Genomic DNA, 15,565 nt, shown 5'->3' with positions numbered 1-15,565 from the left:
CCATACAAATTTGTAACTTCTAAACACAGTACACCCAAAAAAACGAACAAAAAAACAATCATTAAAATAATTAAAATCTAGAAATCAAATACAAATTACGCACTTAATGACTAAACTAAAAAGAATGCATTTACATTCTTGGCAATTTCCGGAAAGAATCATATCCACAAACGAGCAGGTGTTTTAGATTCTTAAATATTTTGTTTTTCTTTTGCTTTATTTTTTTTATTTGGTTTTTGCTTACCTTTTTTTATTTTTTTTTATTTTGCCACCTTTTTTTGCCGATTTGCATTCTTAGAAGTGAAAATTCCGCGGCTTATTTGATAAACGGACAGTGGTGCCTGTGTGGAAAGCTGTTTCCTATATAAAAAATACAGGTACAAATACAGACAAAGATACAGATACAGATACAAATAAAAATACTGAGAAAAGTTGATAAAAAAAAAAAGAACTATAATAGTGTGGAATTCCAGACAAAGGAGATCGCTTTCAGTGATGTCACCGACGGTTACGGATTAAAGCGAAGTAACGAAACGAAACAAACAATTTATCGCATTTACTTTAACAAAAATGTTTGTATTGCTTTCTTATCGCCAAACGTCCCAGGTGAAAAAAATTATATATATAACGAAATAATAAACACATTTTCATTAAAATATTTCGAGGATAAACATCACCAACAAACTGAAGAAAATGAAAAACAGTTGTCGGGCATAATAACAAAAACAAAACAGTTTCCAAATGCACGCGTTGGGTCTTAAGAAATTTTTTTTAAATCAGTCACTGAAATTTAAAGGTCACCGAAGAAAGCGTGACCTGCGTGATCTGTGCAAATTAAATTAAATAAAATATTATTTAAAAACATACAGCGTCTCTTAAGATCGAAAAACGTGTTCAAGAGCAAGGTCTTGCTTAAAAATTCAAAGAGGTTCTTTTTTAATGAAGCTGTTAAGTTTGAAGTATTTATAGAGTATATAAAAGTTTTAAAAAGTTATAAAAGTTTTAGTTTTAATTCTTCTAGTTTGAAATTATTTATTTTTTTATATTAATTTAATTATCAAAAAAATAAAATGGTAATAAGTGTTCTAAACATACATTTAAAACCTCAGGATCAAGTTAACGTAATACCCTTCATTTAATTTTATCTCAATTAAATGAAAAACAGCCCTTAAATTTTATGTAAGTAGTGTTCTTGTTTTAAAAAATGTGACATTAAAAACTTAATAGCTAGAATACCGGAAATGTAAGTCATAGCAAGGGAAATGATATAAGTTTTCATTGCATGTCACAATTAACAAATAAAAAACCTATAAATAACTAACATGAAATAATTATAAAAAATATATAATTTATAGCTTAGGAGAAGGTTTAAAAATAATTTTAATAAAAGCTTTTAGCCAATTCTAAAGCAAAGCTTGAGTTTTCTTTTAAGCTCGAAGCTTTCCAAATTTCAGTTTTCCACCAGTTTTCCCGATAAAACTTCCAAAGCTTATCTACTAAGCTTTTAAAAGAAAATCATTAACAGTAAAAGAACCGTTACAAAGCTTACTGTTAACGGTATTTAAAGCTCCAAAAATTTGTTAACTGGAGACTGTAATCTCTAAAGGCCAGCAATTAAATTAAGATGAATATTCATTTAAGGAAATCGTTTTCTTTATTTAATCTTTATATGCTTAATTCTACAGTAAGTAATCGTTATAATTAGTAATTTTAATTGTGGATTCTTTTTTTTTTTGTTAGCTTTTCTTTAGCTTTCTTTTAGTTTTGTTTTTTTGGCTTTAGTAATAATATGCATTTTAATATATGGCTTAATATCAAACACAATAAAGACAGATAGATAGAGCGAGATCGAGACACACACATTTATTTTCTTTCTTTTTTTAAAAGTTAAGACAACAAAAATTAAAAATATACCTCTTATAAAATGCCAGCTTAAAAGTTTAAAGAAATAATAGAAGATTTATACTGAAAATTAAGATTTTCGTTCTTTGTTTTTAGAGATGAGTTTTAACATTAAACTTTAACTAAAAAGCATTATATTTCACAAACATTTTCTCAGCTGGCACTTCTTTCTTATCCCTTTGAATAGACTATTTCTTAGGAAAACATAAAAGGGTTAAACGAGAACTACGAGTACTTCTAGTATTTTCTCTTTTCATCTTTCAGTTTGTTCCTACAAATTATATATAGAATATAATCTGTAATATATATGTATTCTTGTATATATATATATATTTATTTACTTTTACTTTATTTTTATGTATATTTAAAACTCTTTGTAACATTTAATAAAGTTAAACATTGATTGCTCTTGCGTTGTGACAATAAGTTACTATATAATCCATATATATATAATCAATCTGTCAGTATGTATACATATAGTTCATTTCTATAAATATATCTTTTACATTATTCATTTTTTCTCATATTCATTTACTTTAGCAAGCATATGCCCATTAAATCATTCCATTTCTTTAGTTATGATTATCTTCTTTTATCTTTTTTGTGTTTATGTTTAATAATAAAAAAAATGTTCTAGTTTTCCTTTTATATTTTAGATTATCTTCTCTCTTTCCCTTTTTTTTATTTTCTTCGTCGTCCAGCGACATTTTTTTAAGACAGAATAGGTTTACAATGATCTAAATATATTTAATCCGCACTTTTTCAGCTTTTCTTTAGGATTTCCTTTTTTTAAAATCAAACCATATAAAAGAAAAGGTAAATAAATTATAGCTTTGAAATATTTTTTTATATACAATCTAAAGGATATATCCTTATATATATATTATATATTATTATATTTTTTTTCTATTTCTTATATAAGCAATAACAACATCAAGACTTATATAAAAAAAAAAGAAAACTGCCTTTATAATATCTCTTCAACTTTTCTGTTTTTTTCTCATTTGTTTTCTTAGTTTTCAACCCGGAAATCAGAATTGAAGAAATCTCAAAGTTTTTCAAAGTTTGCATTTAATATCTAAAATTTTTTTTGTTCAAGAGGGAGATTTCTGGACAGGTGGGTAGGGGCGGTCATTTGTTTGTGGGCGTGGCTACTCGAACTAAAGCCTGGCTGACTTGCTGGGCTGGGCAAGCAGCAAAGTCAAGTTCAAAAATAGTTGATTTTTCCATTTTTTTTTATAATTCAACTGCTGGATTTTATTTCCCTTTATTTTTTGGTTCCTCTTAATCTAAAATTTCCCTCTTTCTTCAAAGATTCTTTATTCCTTTTATGTTTATGTTAAATTTTTGTTAGGTACTTGGTATATTTGTCAACTTTTATTTGAATTCGGGGGTTTTGGGGAAGAACAAGCTTGATTCAAAAACACCTGAGCATTTCAACTTGGTAATTGGTAATTGATTTTTGAAAATGATTATTTTTTTTTAATTTCTCTTGATAGTCTATGGGATTGTTGTTTCTTAGTTTATTTTTAAGATTGGTGGTTTTTTCAGGCGGTGGTTCACACAAATCTACACAACATCCAAAAAAATTAGGAGCAACTAGGTCCTAGGTAAATACATAGTTCTCATTTTTTTTCTTAATCTTTTGGTATTTTTTTTTTCAGATTTTTCACTAATTTATCAATTCCTGAATATACAAAACATTTATTTAATTTATCTGTTTTCTTTTCTGCTTATATTGGTTACATCGAAAAGGTTTAGGTTTTTGTGATTCTGATGGAATCTGTAAAGAGGTTGAAGATTATTATTATTTTGTTTCTTGAATCAAACATATATATATATTTTTTTTTGAGAAAATAGGTTGTTTTTTTTTCATTTAAATCAACGATAAATAAGGAAAAAATTAAATTTTAACAACAAAAAATTCAATAGCATACTTTTATGGTTCCTTATGTTAGTTTTCCTTGAAAATCCACAAAAAAACAAAAACTTTATAGTTAAGATTTTCAATTAATTAAAAGATCTAATTAATGGCTTAAGTAGTACTTCCAATACTTGATTGAGATTTCTCTAAATATTCTCCAACACAAACAAACGACTGGCTGGCCTCAATTCGAAACGCATTCTGATCGCCTATAATTAGTTTCGGGCCAGAAGTGAGTGGGCCGGAATGCAAACTAACACGCGTTTCAATTAAGAGCAGTCGCCCACATTAAATTAGCTTTATTGAGCTGCAAAATGATCCAAAGAGAGGGTGGATAGGTGGATGGGAGGGCGTCAGTGGGTTAAATCAGCCAGGGGACAAGCCATTAAAAACACACACCAATGGCCATGGCATTGGCATTGTCATTGATGCAGCTGTTGCTGCAAAATATTACTCACACGCCATGTTGGCCGAAGAGGAAGCTGTGCTCGGTGCGAAGTACGGAGTGAGGTTCAGGGTTGGCATTTTTTTTTTTCTGCCGTCCTTGGACCCCATTTTTCTCCCTACCACCCTACTGCCCACTTTCCACATTTTTTTTCTTGCTTCTCATTTATGTCCTTGAGGCAAAGCTGCATTTCATTATGCATGTGTTTGTGAGCGTGTGCATGGGTTTTTTATGCGCCAGAGCTGGTTTATTAAAAATGCACATAGCCCATTGACAATGCATGAAATGTCAAAAATAAAATGTGAAAGGTACAACAAAAGCAACAAGAACTAGAACAACCAACGAGTATATAAATAAAAAGGCGAAACACTAAAAGTAAACTAAAAGTATTCGGCGGTGGGGTACTTGGTCCAGCGGCTTATACTCTGGATTTCAAGGACCAGCAATTACGAAGGTAAAAATATGTATAAAATTATATTTCATTTAATTGGGAAAATGGGCTTAAATTTTTATGTTTAAGGAAGTGGTTTGACTAAGTTAAGTTACATTTTATTTTACTTACTTTCTTTAATTTTGTGCATCTTCTGTTGGATTTGAAATCAGTAGTATTTTATTTTTCCAAAGAGGATCAGTTTTGGGTGTTTTTTCAATTATTTTCAATATTACTGTTTAATTTTTGTAAATGTGAGTTTAATTTATATAGAGCTTTGTTTGTTTTTTTTGGAATTGAAATATTCATTTTATTCATTTTTTTTTTGTGTGCTTACAATTTTAGGTATTTTGAGATGTTTTTTGGGGAGTGTGTGTCCGAACGCAGGTGTGCTTCGGAAGCTTGATTTTCGTTTCTTCAAATTGTGATGTCTCTGTATCTCTTTGTATTCCTTGTATTCCGTGTTCTAAGATTCTTTTAGGGGTGCTTGTCTTTCTTCAATTCCTTTTCTGTTTGTTATCATTTCTCTTATCAGTTCCTACACTTTTTTTTTTAATTTTCTGTAGTGTATTATTTTTTTCTTTAATATATATATTTTTTTTTTTTATCTTGTTATTTGTTTTCGTCGGGACCTTTTAGTTCCAAATTTTTTTCGTGTAACTCCTCTTTTAAGTGTAATATTTTAAGTTCCAATGATTCTCTGTTGTTGTTGTTCTTATACTTCTAATATAATATTATCCAATGATTCTCTGTTGTTGTTAAACTCCTATTATATTTATTTTGTATGCCATTCTCTTTTGGCATTTTGTGGGGCTTTCCTCTTAACCTTCTTCCATACTATTTATGTAGTTTCTTTTTGGTAGTATTTTTTTAAATGAATTTTTTTATATATTTATATTTTTGTTCTTGTGTTCGCCACACCGCCGCCATTTTTCCGTACTTTTGTTTTTCTGCCAATTTTTTCGTTCATCTTGTATTGGTGCGATTTTTTGCAATTTTTTTTTTTTTTTTTTTGGTGGGGTTGGGGGGGGGAGGTCGGCGAATTTTTTCTGTTTGCTCCAAACGGTGGTTTTTGCGGTTTGTTTGTTTTCTTTGTGGGGGCAGCCGCGAAAAGCAATTTCCCGGCAGGAAGAAGCGGAAGTGGCGGTGCAAACGATGGTGAAAGCGGAAGAAGGTTAAAGGTAAAGCGTGTGAGTGGGGAACTGATAATAGAGATGTCCTGCGTATTCCAATTTTTCTTGTTGTCTTCCTAGGAATACGCAGTCCAATTGTATCTTCTTTTTTTGTCGTTTTTCTATCCATTTTTTTCCTTTTGTTTCAATTGCTCAGAAGTGTGTTTTGAGTTCTTCAGTTGCCGATCTCGTTCCGTAATTTCCTCTTTGGCATTTTTCCTCATTCTCGCCGAAACAAGTCCAAAAGCAAAAAAGAAATGTCCGTAACGAAATTCAAACAATCTCCTTCCAGTACATCCTTTTTTTTTCCCCCCCCCATATCGGTCCCCACTATCTTTTGGGATTATCCTTGTTGCGTCGCTTATGTCTGGACCGGAACGTTGCTGTCGGCCTCCTGCAACACGGGCGCTGTCCAGACGCCGCTGCCGCTGCGTGTCTTGCGCTGTTGCACGATTCCGTCCATGATGTCCAGCTGCAAGTTATGGATGCTGCCGCGATGGTCCGTCAGCGGTGGTCCGGCAATTCCGCTACCACGGCGGCTTCCACTGCAATAATAAAGGAAAGTATTTTTAAAACAATAAAAAAAAATAAAAGTTAGTGCACTACCAACAGTGCGGATACTTAATATTTAAGAAAATATTTGAAACCTATACCAAGTCCAAAATGCTCTACTAAAGTGTATACAAAAACGTAGAAAAACCCAAAAATGGGAAAATTACTTGAGAAAATTGCAAAAGAAAGGAAAAAGGAATTGCACCGGAAAATTGCAGTTTCCGTAGCCATTTTATAGCAAAAAGGGAAAAGTAACCACATCAATCAATTTTTTGTTGTTGTACTTTTCGGAAGCTTGACCAGCATATTTTTCCAAATTGCAAGAATTTTTTGGTTCTGGTTTTAAAGCTTTAATTTTAATTCAAAAATATTTATTTAAATGTTTGTGGAAGGTTCATCATTATAAGAATCCTTTCAAATTTATTCAGAATATTAATATCTTACTTTCTTGCTTTTAAGAGCATTTCTAATGAGCTTTAAAATATTTATGTCATTCCTGTTAACCTTTAATGGGCTAGATTATGGTTTTTGAGGGAAAAGTCTGAAGGCTGAAACCTGAAATCTAAAATCCTCCTTCAGAACTTCAATGAGAAACGATAGTAAGTGGTTGATGGTTGTGCGGTTATCGCTTTAGCATAAATTATACGCCCCGTTGGCCCACCAACTCTCTTTCCATCCTATCTCTATCTGGGTATACCCATCTCTCTCATTGTCACTGTTGCTATCTCTGTCTATGCAGAGATGCTTCATCTCTATTTCCATCTCCATTTGAGGCAAAGTTGGGCTCGTAAAGTGCGTTGGGCGTTTAATGGACACGCGACACGGGGGAAATTGTCTGCCTGGCTTGGTGGGTCTATGTAGTGGGTCTAGTGGGTGTAGTGGGTGGCTGGGCAACAATTTAAATGGCCACCAAGGGCCCTGAAGAGAGAACTGGGACAAAGTCAGGGCCAAAAGCAATGTGGTTAAGTCTAGAATTTGGTACAAAAATACCAACTGGATATACACTTACTCTCGGAAATCTTTTCTAATTTAAGTAAAAAAAAAAACAATTTCAATATCTTAAAAATCCTTTAAATATCCTCCCAATATCCTTAAATCGTTCTATTATTTCGCCTATTATTTGATGACTTTGACCGAAAAAAATACCTAACGTTTATGACAATCTTATTATGCCTGCTAGCTATGCGGCCACGCCCACATTTTCCTCACTGAATTGCCACCTTCATTTCAGTTTAGGCCACGCCCCCTCTGCCCTATTAACCAGAAACGCCTCCCGGGCCATTAGAGTATCAAAATGTTGCTGTCACAGCACAAAAGCTTGCCAACACCCTGCGGCACAATTCAATTAGGCCCAGTAGTACGTAGAGTCGCAGATAGGAAAAGGCCAGAAGGTATCTAGGATATTACACTGTGAAAAAATAATACCAATATCTACTTCTAAATGATTTCTAACCACAACCATGTAACATCTTCTTTCTAGTCCTACGATGTCTAGATTGCCTCTAGTCTTTATGAAAATTGAAAGACTTCTACAACATACCATAGGGTTTTGTTAAGAAAGGGCCTACTTTCGCGTTATTTGGCTTCTTTTATTATATTTTATATAGTTTAGTGTAGTATATACTATTCTATTCTAATATTTAATATAGAATCTATAGAATTTGTATTATATTTTATCCTATTGACAGTTGTATCTATTACCTATCGATAGTAGCTGTCAGAAAAAAATACTTGAATAGCTTTTTGTTATTTTAGTATTTTAAATTATTATTCTTTCAAAAAAAAATACTAATAATAAAAAATATCCTAGTAGGCTCTGTGAAATCTGCTGTCATTTTAATAGCTGTAATTTTTTTTTCATGAAAAAAATATATAAATTCATGAAAAAAAAATATATAAATTCATGAAAAAAAAAAATATATAAATTCGTGAAAAAAAAAATATATAAATTCATGAAAAAAAAATATTTAAAAACTAAATAAAAACCTCTAATTTGCTTCAAGTGCATGGAAAAGGCAAAAAAAAGAAATAACAGGGACCTCGACTTCTTCCGGTTGGCTAATGGCACCGGAAACGACTTTCCCTACCGCATTTTTAGGTTCATGCTTGGTTTTTAGTTTTTTTTTTTTGTTTTGTGGTGCGTGTATTTTTTTTTATATAGAAGGATAATGAGATTATTTACCTGAATGAAACACCGGAAATAGACTCGCGGCGATTGCGGCCGAAGAGCGTGGGCGGTACAGCCGAAATGGTGACCACCGAGTGACGTCGTCCGCCGGCCGTCGGATTGGCCTTCTGGGAGAGAGTTGCTAGGAACTCGACCTCCTTGGGACTGAGACCGCCGGTCTCGCCACCGACCTCCGATAGGCGACGCACCTGGCTGGCGGTGATGCCCTCGGTGATCTGGAGCGAGGGCAGCGAGTGCTTCCGGCGCTGCTGCATGTCCGGAAACGGGCAGAGCAGGTACGGATTCACCGGCGAGTCCGGCTCCGAGTCGTCGCTGTTCGTGCGCTTAGTACCGCCGGTCGCATTTGGGTCGCATCCGCCAGCAGCTCCCTCCAGCTCGTCGCCGTCCTCAGCCGTGTGCGATTCCTCGACGACAATCAGCGGCTCCTGGGTGCTCAGGTTGAAGACGGGCGTAAACGACGAGCGACGCATCTTGGAAAGATATACTCTATCGTATCTGCAAGGTAAAAGAAGTTCCATTTTTTTTTTGGTTATTCACTAGTTTTTTTTTGTCCACTTATTATTTTTTTGACTTAGTTTTTTTTTGTCTCAATTATTAAAATTTAGAAAATTATTAAAACACTGAATTGTGCCCGAAACATGTTAATTGCACGGAGCACGAAATAAAACTGAGGATATATCCCAAATTTCCGGCCTTTTATACCCAAAGGATTTCAAGGCTAATACGATTGAAAAATTTGTGAAATAAAAGCCTAGACAACGCAGTGTGACCTTAAAAATCCTGCCTAAAGATTATTCTTTAAAAATGACTTGGTCACATTCAAAATCCTCAATTAAAACATGTTCACAATATAAAGTTTAGTACGACCTTTTAAAAATTGTTTATATTTCTGATTAAAAAACACATTTCCATATTTTTATAACAAAAGCTTTAAGAAGTTTGTCTTTAAAACTGAAAATGGTCCAAACTTTGCACTCCACTTTATATACACCAATGGAACCCAAATAATAATTACAAAATTACACATACTCTAGTAAATAAGAAACCTTTTCACATTTAAAAACCTTTAATACCCCAAAGATGTTTTAAAATATTCATATTCCCTCATAAAAACCAAAATATTAACAAAAAAGTTTTAGTGTGACCTCTATTACACAAAAAAGAAGCTAGAGTGAGCTTTTATTTTACATGAGACTTACAGAAACTCAAACAAACTAACTAATTTCAATTTACTTTTGTGCCGAAATCGCTGTTATTTACTCAAGCCAAAGATAAATTAAAAAAAAAAATAGAATTAAAAGAACGTTCCGTTTTCGTTCAAGTGTAGTTAAATATTTCTATAGAAATCGCAAAAGTGCTGTTGACATTTTGCGGTCACTGTGCACAGGCGGCAACTTTTCAGCAATCAAATTCGGTAAGCAAAAATTTTAAATCAACTGCAAAACTTTGCCACAGCTGAGCTTGATTTTTGCGGCTAGGTCGACAACTTTTGTTTACTTTGATTGTTCTCCGCACCAGGAGGACCTCTCCACGGAGGCGTTGTGTAAATTTTTTTTTATATTTTTCGATGAGATGCACAAAAAAAAATAAATTAAAAAGAGGAGGACAAAATTCTGAAACCAATTTGTCGCTCTATAAAGCCCAATGGAATTAATATTTGTTTCTCATTTATTCAATTCAATTATAATTTACTTTCTCACGATTAATATCTGATTCATTTTACAGCGGCTATATAGTTGATTAAATCGAATTTATTAAAGCTTAAATGTTCATTTTTATAACTCTGTCAATGCCAGTGTTCGATCCACACACGACAAGCGGATTATACGAATTTAATTGTAATTAATTAACTGTAACTTGTAAACACTAATGAGATTGATACGAAGCAGTCATGAACCAGACAACCGGCCCTATATATATAGAGTAATCATTTTATTTCAATTCATTAAAAATAAATATCGGATGCTTGGAATATTAAAAATGTTTTTGATATACGGCCTGGGAATATTTATTAGTTTGTTTGGAGTTTCAAAGGCAGTTAACATGCCATCTACTGAGGTGAGTTATTTTATGAAAACCCTTTAGAAAGTTTTTTATGAAAACCCTTTAGAAATCTTGGACTTATACATTGGAATCGGTTAAAATGGACACGGCCAATAAGGACACTGCCTATGGGAATATGCGCATCGATCGAATTGAACGCGGAGAGTTCGGATTGAGTGGTAATCTGACATTACTAATAGATGTAACGCCGGATATGGAAGTGGAGGTCCTGTTGTATCGCAGCACTGATAGCGGCGCCAATTACAAAATCCAACCGTATTCATTGCCACGTCAGGGCGTTTTCGATGCCATTAATAATTTTTACAAGGACATGATTATGCCGAGTGCCGTTAATTGCTCCAATTTACCGCAATTCGAGGACAAGCTAACAGAGTTGCCGGCCCAAAAGTTCCATTTCGAAAAGTGCCAGGTGAGCACCGACCGTTTTCCGCAACATATGCCAGAAGGTTTCAACAAAATAGTGTTTCAAACTTACGGTGCAATTGATCTCAGTGCCGAAATTGTCGTGCAAATTGAGAACAAATCATTTTAAACAAAAATAACCATCAACTATTTTTTTTCTTTATTTTAAATATATAATAAAATATTAAATAAAGCATTGAAAGAGCAAACAAATTTAGGTATTTAATTTAACAACCTTCAGTGAGACAACCTTAGTGAGACTTGAATCTAAGAAATAGACTAAAAAGTGTTCACATTTTCCCTTTTTTCATCCCCAAACACTGTATAAAATCAAAGCCCACAATGTTAGCTTGTAATTTAAAAACAAAGTCATAAACAAAGGCCACAGAAAAATGATTAATTATGTGTGGAAAGGTGGACACGATAGGTTGACATTCTTTGTTGTTAATTGGCAAACATTGTTGTATCAATTCTGCCATAGTTACCTTGTTTTATGTATATTTTAAAAGCAAAAAATTGCGAAACCCAATACATTGTTCATCTTTTCACAATTTCCATCCACTTTACCTTCCATCATGGTATTTTTTTCCCATTTTTTTTGTTTCACCCACTTTCCATCCACATTATTCCCCACTCGCGTTTTAATTAGCCTTTGTGCATTATAATTACGCCGCATTGCAGTCCGTGGGAATTTGCACAGCGACTGTCCTTTGGGATCCTCGTTTTTGCGCCAGGTAGCACCAGAGGCATAACCATAACCAGAAAATCCCCAAAAAGTAAAATAAAAAAATCTTACCAAAAAAATGTCTCAATTAATTGAATTGAATAACAAAAAGAAATGAAGAGAAAAAATCATTAACTAAATAACGGGGTTTTTTCCCGTACAAGTTAAACCCTTTCTAGGTCGAAGAACAATAGAAAAGAAAAAAGGTAAGGTAACACCCTCTTTTTTTCTGAATACCTTTCGGGACATTGCGCATACGCCGCGTGGGCCAAAGCCGATGTGAAATGTGCCGAAAATGTAAATGAAATTGTTATTAAGCATTAGGCACATCAGAATCACAAAAGGGAAAAGATTTTTCTTTTTTTTTTTTTGTTGGCATCCGGACGAGTGAGTCCTGGCAGAACGAGTGAGTGTTCGTGTGTGAGCAACACGACGCCAGCTTAATTCTCAGCTTAAGGACCAGAGATGAGAGTGTCCTGTCTAGAAGTTAAAAATGGCTCTGCATTTTTATCGCAGGATTAATGATGCAAATATATATTCTGCTTTTTTCACTACAAAATGAATAAAGTGTTTTCTTTAGATTCTTTGAAATAATAAGCTTTTTGACATTAAAATAATAATATATTATTTTGAATATTTTATTTATATTATAATATTTTCTTACTATTTTTTGGCATCACTTTTGGTTATGAGAGTCAGACCCTAACTGACTTTACTGGCGCCATGGAACTGCCAATTGAATTGGCCAACACACACATATACACATACGTGGCTGAAACTTACTTTTCTGTGTGTGTGTGTGTGTGTGTGACTTTGGCCAATGCCAAAAATGCCAATAATGAGCGTCTATTAATAGCCATCGACGACAAAAACAACTGGAAACGATTTGCGGCTATTTCATACGGGGATTTTGGGTATCGGGTTCAACCTGGGGCCTCCTCAATCAACAGGATAGTGAACAGCATGTAATTAGCAAAAGAGCTAACACATACACATCCAGATACGCACACATACACCAACATAATCCCAACAGTAAACAACAAAAGGAATTTCCCACAAAAACAAAAAAAAAAAAACAGAAAAACAGACAACAAAAACTGAAACGCCTCATTTAAATTTCTCTTTTGGCTTCCTCGCGATGAAAATGAAAATTGACAAGCCACTCCACTTTTCCAGCTACCCCTCTCTCTCACTCCAGCTACCCCACATTCTCTCTTTCTAACCCCATATAGCCTACTCTTTCCAAACCAAAAAGAGACGGATAGCGAAACTGTGTAATCCCCGGGCCAAAAACTCAAATCGTTTTTATTTCTCGTTCACTGTTTTGTTAAGTACTCGTCGCTTTGAGCCAAATTTTAGACCCAAAGGTATTTGAGAAGGTATACGGTACAAGATGGTGGAATTGAGAGGTAAGTTTAAAAAGTTGGATGAATTTAAAGGAAATTTAAGGTAATTGAATTGTTATATTGAGTAGATTTAACTGATTAAACATAAGATATGGGAGAACTTGTTGCATAAAATCGTAAAATAAGAATGTTTTCAACGTTGGATAAAAAAGAAAATGGATAGTAAAGTTTTTCCACCATACATATATACATGATACCTGGTACTTCCCTAATAAGTCCTGTAATATAATAGGAATTAACAGATAAATTCAATAAAAATTAAAAGGTAAAAATACAAACTCGAAAATAACGATAAAAGGTTAAATTGTACCGAAAACTTAACACCGAAATATCAATAATTAAAAAACGCCTGAAACTAATACCAATTAAAATAAAATAATGCCCTAAAAACTCCTAATTTTTATTTTCCAATTGATGGAATTTTTTTCAATTAAAACCTCGTTAAATACTAGTTACAATAATTTCATTTAAAACTCAACAAATTCAGGGACTTACTTTCAGCCTTAAAACCAACCACTAGAAAAAAATGTAAAATAACGGATTTATTATGTATTTAAATAACATTACCAATCCAAACAACAGTTCAGCAGTCTTGGGCACTTGAAATAAAAATAAAATAAATTCCCCAGCAATCTGGTGACATTTTTATATATATATTTATATATATATATAAATTTTTTTTTTGGGAGGCTGTTAGTCAATTTGCGTGGCACTCAAACATTTAAATTTGATTCATCGAGGAAAAACGGCAAGCGGGGTCTACATTGGATTGTAAACTCAATCAACTTCAAAATGGTTTAATTAGAACCGAACAGGATGAACAGGACCTGAAGGGGGGAGGGATGGGTGGATGGGCGTGGTGGGGTGTGGTGGGATGTGGGATGGCCTATTGGAAACGTGACCCTTGAATGTGACATCCCCGACTCGCCCTACTTCCCAAGGGGACCCAAAAATATTCAGATAGGCGATACGGTCAATCAGACACGAAACACCCAAATCAGACCTCGATCCCCAGGCTATTCCCTGTGCCCTAACAGTTTCTGCACTTGGAGAAATATTTTGGTATTTAAAACTTTTAATATTTTAATATATTTATGTTTAAAATTAATGTTGAAAAGTATAAGTAAGCCTTAAAGGACTTAAAGCTAGCAAAGATGTTAAATATATTTTTAAATGTATTCACAAGTTAAAAATTTTGGTTTATCGACCTTAGAAGACAAAAATAAACAATTTTTATGAAAAATATATACTGTCTCAAACTCAGACATTTTTTCCTCAGTGCACCAACCCCAAAAAAGCCTGTCTATATTTACAAAAGCCGACTGTTTTGAGTCTGTCTACCGAAAAGCGTATTTCAATTTAAATTTATTTTTATTACATTTAAGCGGATTTTCAATGGGCCAAGCGACCAAAAAAGCGGTATCCACCTACCCAGACCTCCCCTTAACCACAGAGAGAGAAAAAAAAATGGAATACAAATAATTACTGTGACAAATATTTAAGAATAGCCTTGCGGAGGATTTTGAAAACCACTTGAGCGGTCAGCCTTTATTCAAAAGGACACAAACCAATAAAAAAGGTTAGAAAAATATTAATAGGACAAGTTTCATTATAATTACATTGCATAATAATTATTTTATTTTGTCGATTTAACTGCTGGGTAATTGCCATTAAAAGAACACAATAACACTGACCATTTAGCATATGTTATACCAAATAAATAATAAAAGTTTCAATGGCCAATTATTCCAGGCCAGTTACTCGATAAATGTCATTTGATAAACGGAGCATATTATTGTATGAATACACAATAAATGTAAACAGAGTCTTCTCAAAAAGCCACATTGCATTTGACAATCTATAAATAAAATATACATATTTGCGGGGGAGGGAAAAAATGTCTAAAGAATAGAAATCACATTGTTGCATTGATTGAGATAGATGGCCCAAATAGAATCTGTTTTCTGGCCAAAAAAAAAAACCAAAAACAGAAGAAAAATGTATGGTTATAAGCAATATAAACAAGACTATGAATTCTATGGCCGACTGCAATAAATCTAAATTGAATGACAATGCCTGAGAGAGAGAGAGTTCACTTGTCAAAAGGTTCAGTAGGGTCGCTAGCCCGAAAAAAAACGGTTAAATCTGAAACAGGTGGCTGGATTCATTTATTGACTTGTTGCTTTAAAGCACTTGAGTAAAAACACTGGAAAAATTATTATTTTGTATAGACTTAAGTTTGTTTAGACTTCTTTAGAGATTTGAAATCTCTTATTTGAAAGCCTAAAAGTATGCAATTAAAATACCAACTTTTAGGCTCACAGTTCTTGGGAATTTCTGTAGTGTATATTTCTCT

The 15,565-nt window shown here is 33.3% G+C and overlaps 2 protein-coding genes across 2 annotated transcripts; one reads left to right on the top strand and one right to left on the bottom strand.

The window, feature by feature from the left end:
* Positions 1 to 5,288: 5,288 nt before the first annotated feature.
* On the bottom strand, positions 5,289 to 9,283 carry LOC108123902 (uncharacterized). Its single transcript, XM_017239310.3, has 2 exons — positions 8,608 to 9,283; positions 5,289 to 6,418 (listed from the first exon to the last, which is right to left on the bottom strand). Exons 1-2 carry the CDS (start codon positions 9,129 to 9,131, stop codon positions 6,235 to 6,237), a joined length of 708 nt encoding a protein of 235 aa, XP_017094799.1. The 5' UTR covers positions 9,132 to 9,283; the 3' UTR covers positions 5,289 to 6,234.
* Positions 9,284 to 10,368: 1,085 nt separating this feature from the next.
* On the top strand, positions 10,369 to 11,292 carry LOC108123904 (uncharacterized). The gene is made up of 2 exons (XM_017239313.3): positions 10,369 to 10,671; positions 10,724 to 11,292. The coding sequence occupies exons 1-2, from the start codon at positions 10,483 to 10,485 to the stop codon at positions 11,207 to 11,209; spliced, it is 675 nt and encodes a 224-aa protein (XP_017094802.3). The 5' UTR covers positions 10,369 to 10,482; the 3' UTR covers positions 11,210 to 11,292.
* The last annotated feature ends 4,273 nt before the right edge of the window (positions 11,293 to 15,565 follow it).

Source organism: Drosophila bipectinata, chromosome XR, assembly GCF_030179905.1.
Source record: "Drosophila bipectinata strain 14024-0381.07 chromosome XR, DbipHiC1v2, whole genome shotgun sequence".
Lineage (NCBI taxonomy): Eukaryota > Metazoa > Arthropoda > Insecta > Diptera > Drosophilidae > Drosophila > Drosophila bipectinata.
This window is presented reverse-complemented; position numbering and strand designations above follow the sequence as displayed.

What these genes read in the sequence shown, in the direction of transcription:
- LOC108123902 (XM_017239310.3), bottom strand. Translation starts at nt 9,131, where the DNA reads ATGGAACTTCTTTTACCTTGCAGATACGATAGAGTATATCTTTCCAAG. An exon ending in ATTTCCGGTGTTTCATTCAG is followed by an intron (nt 6,419 to 8,607) that starts GTAAATAATCTC and finishes TTATTATTGCAG; the next exon opens with TGGAAGCCGCCGTGGTAGCG.
- LOC108123904 (XM_017239313.3), top strand. Translation starts at nt 10,483, where the DNA reads ATGAGATTGATACGAAGCAGTCATGAACCAGACAACCGGCCCTATATA. An exon ending in TTAACATGCCATCTACTGAG is followed by an intron (nt 10,672 to 10,723) that starts GTGAGTTATTTT and finishes AAAACCCTTTAG; the next exon opens with AAATCTTGGACTTATACATT.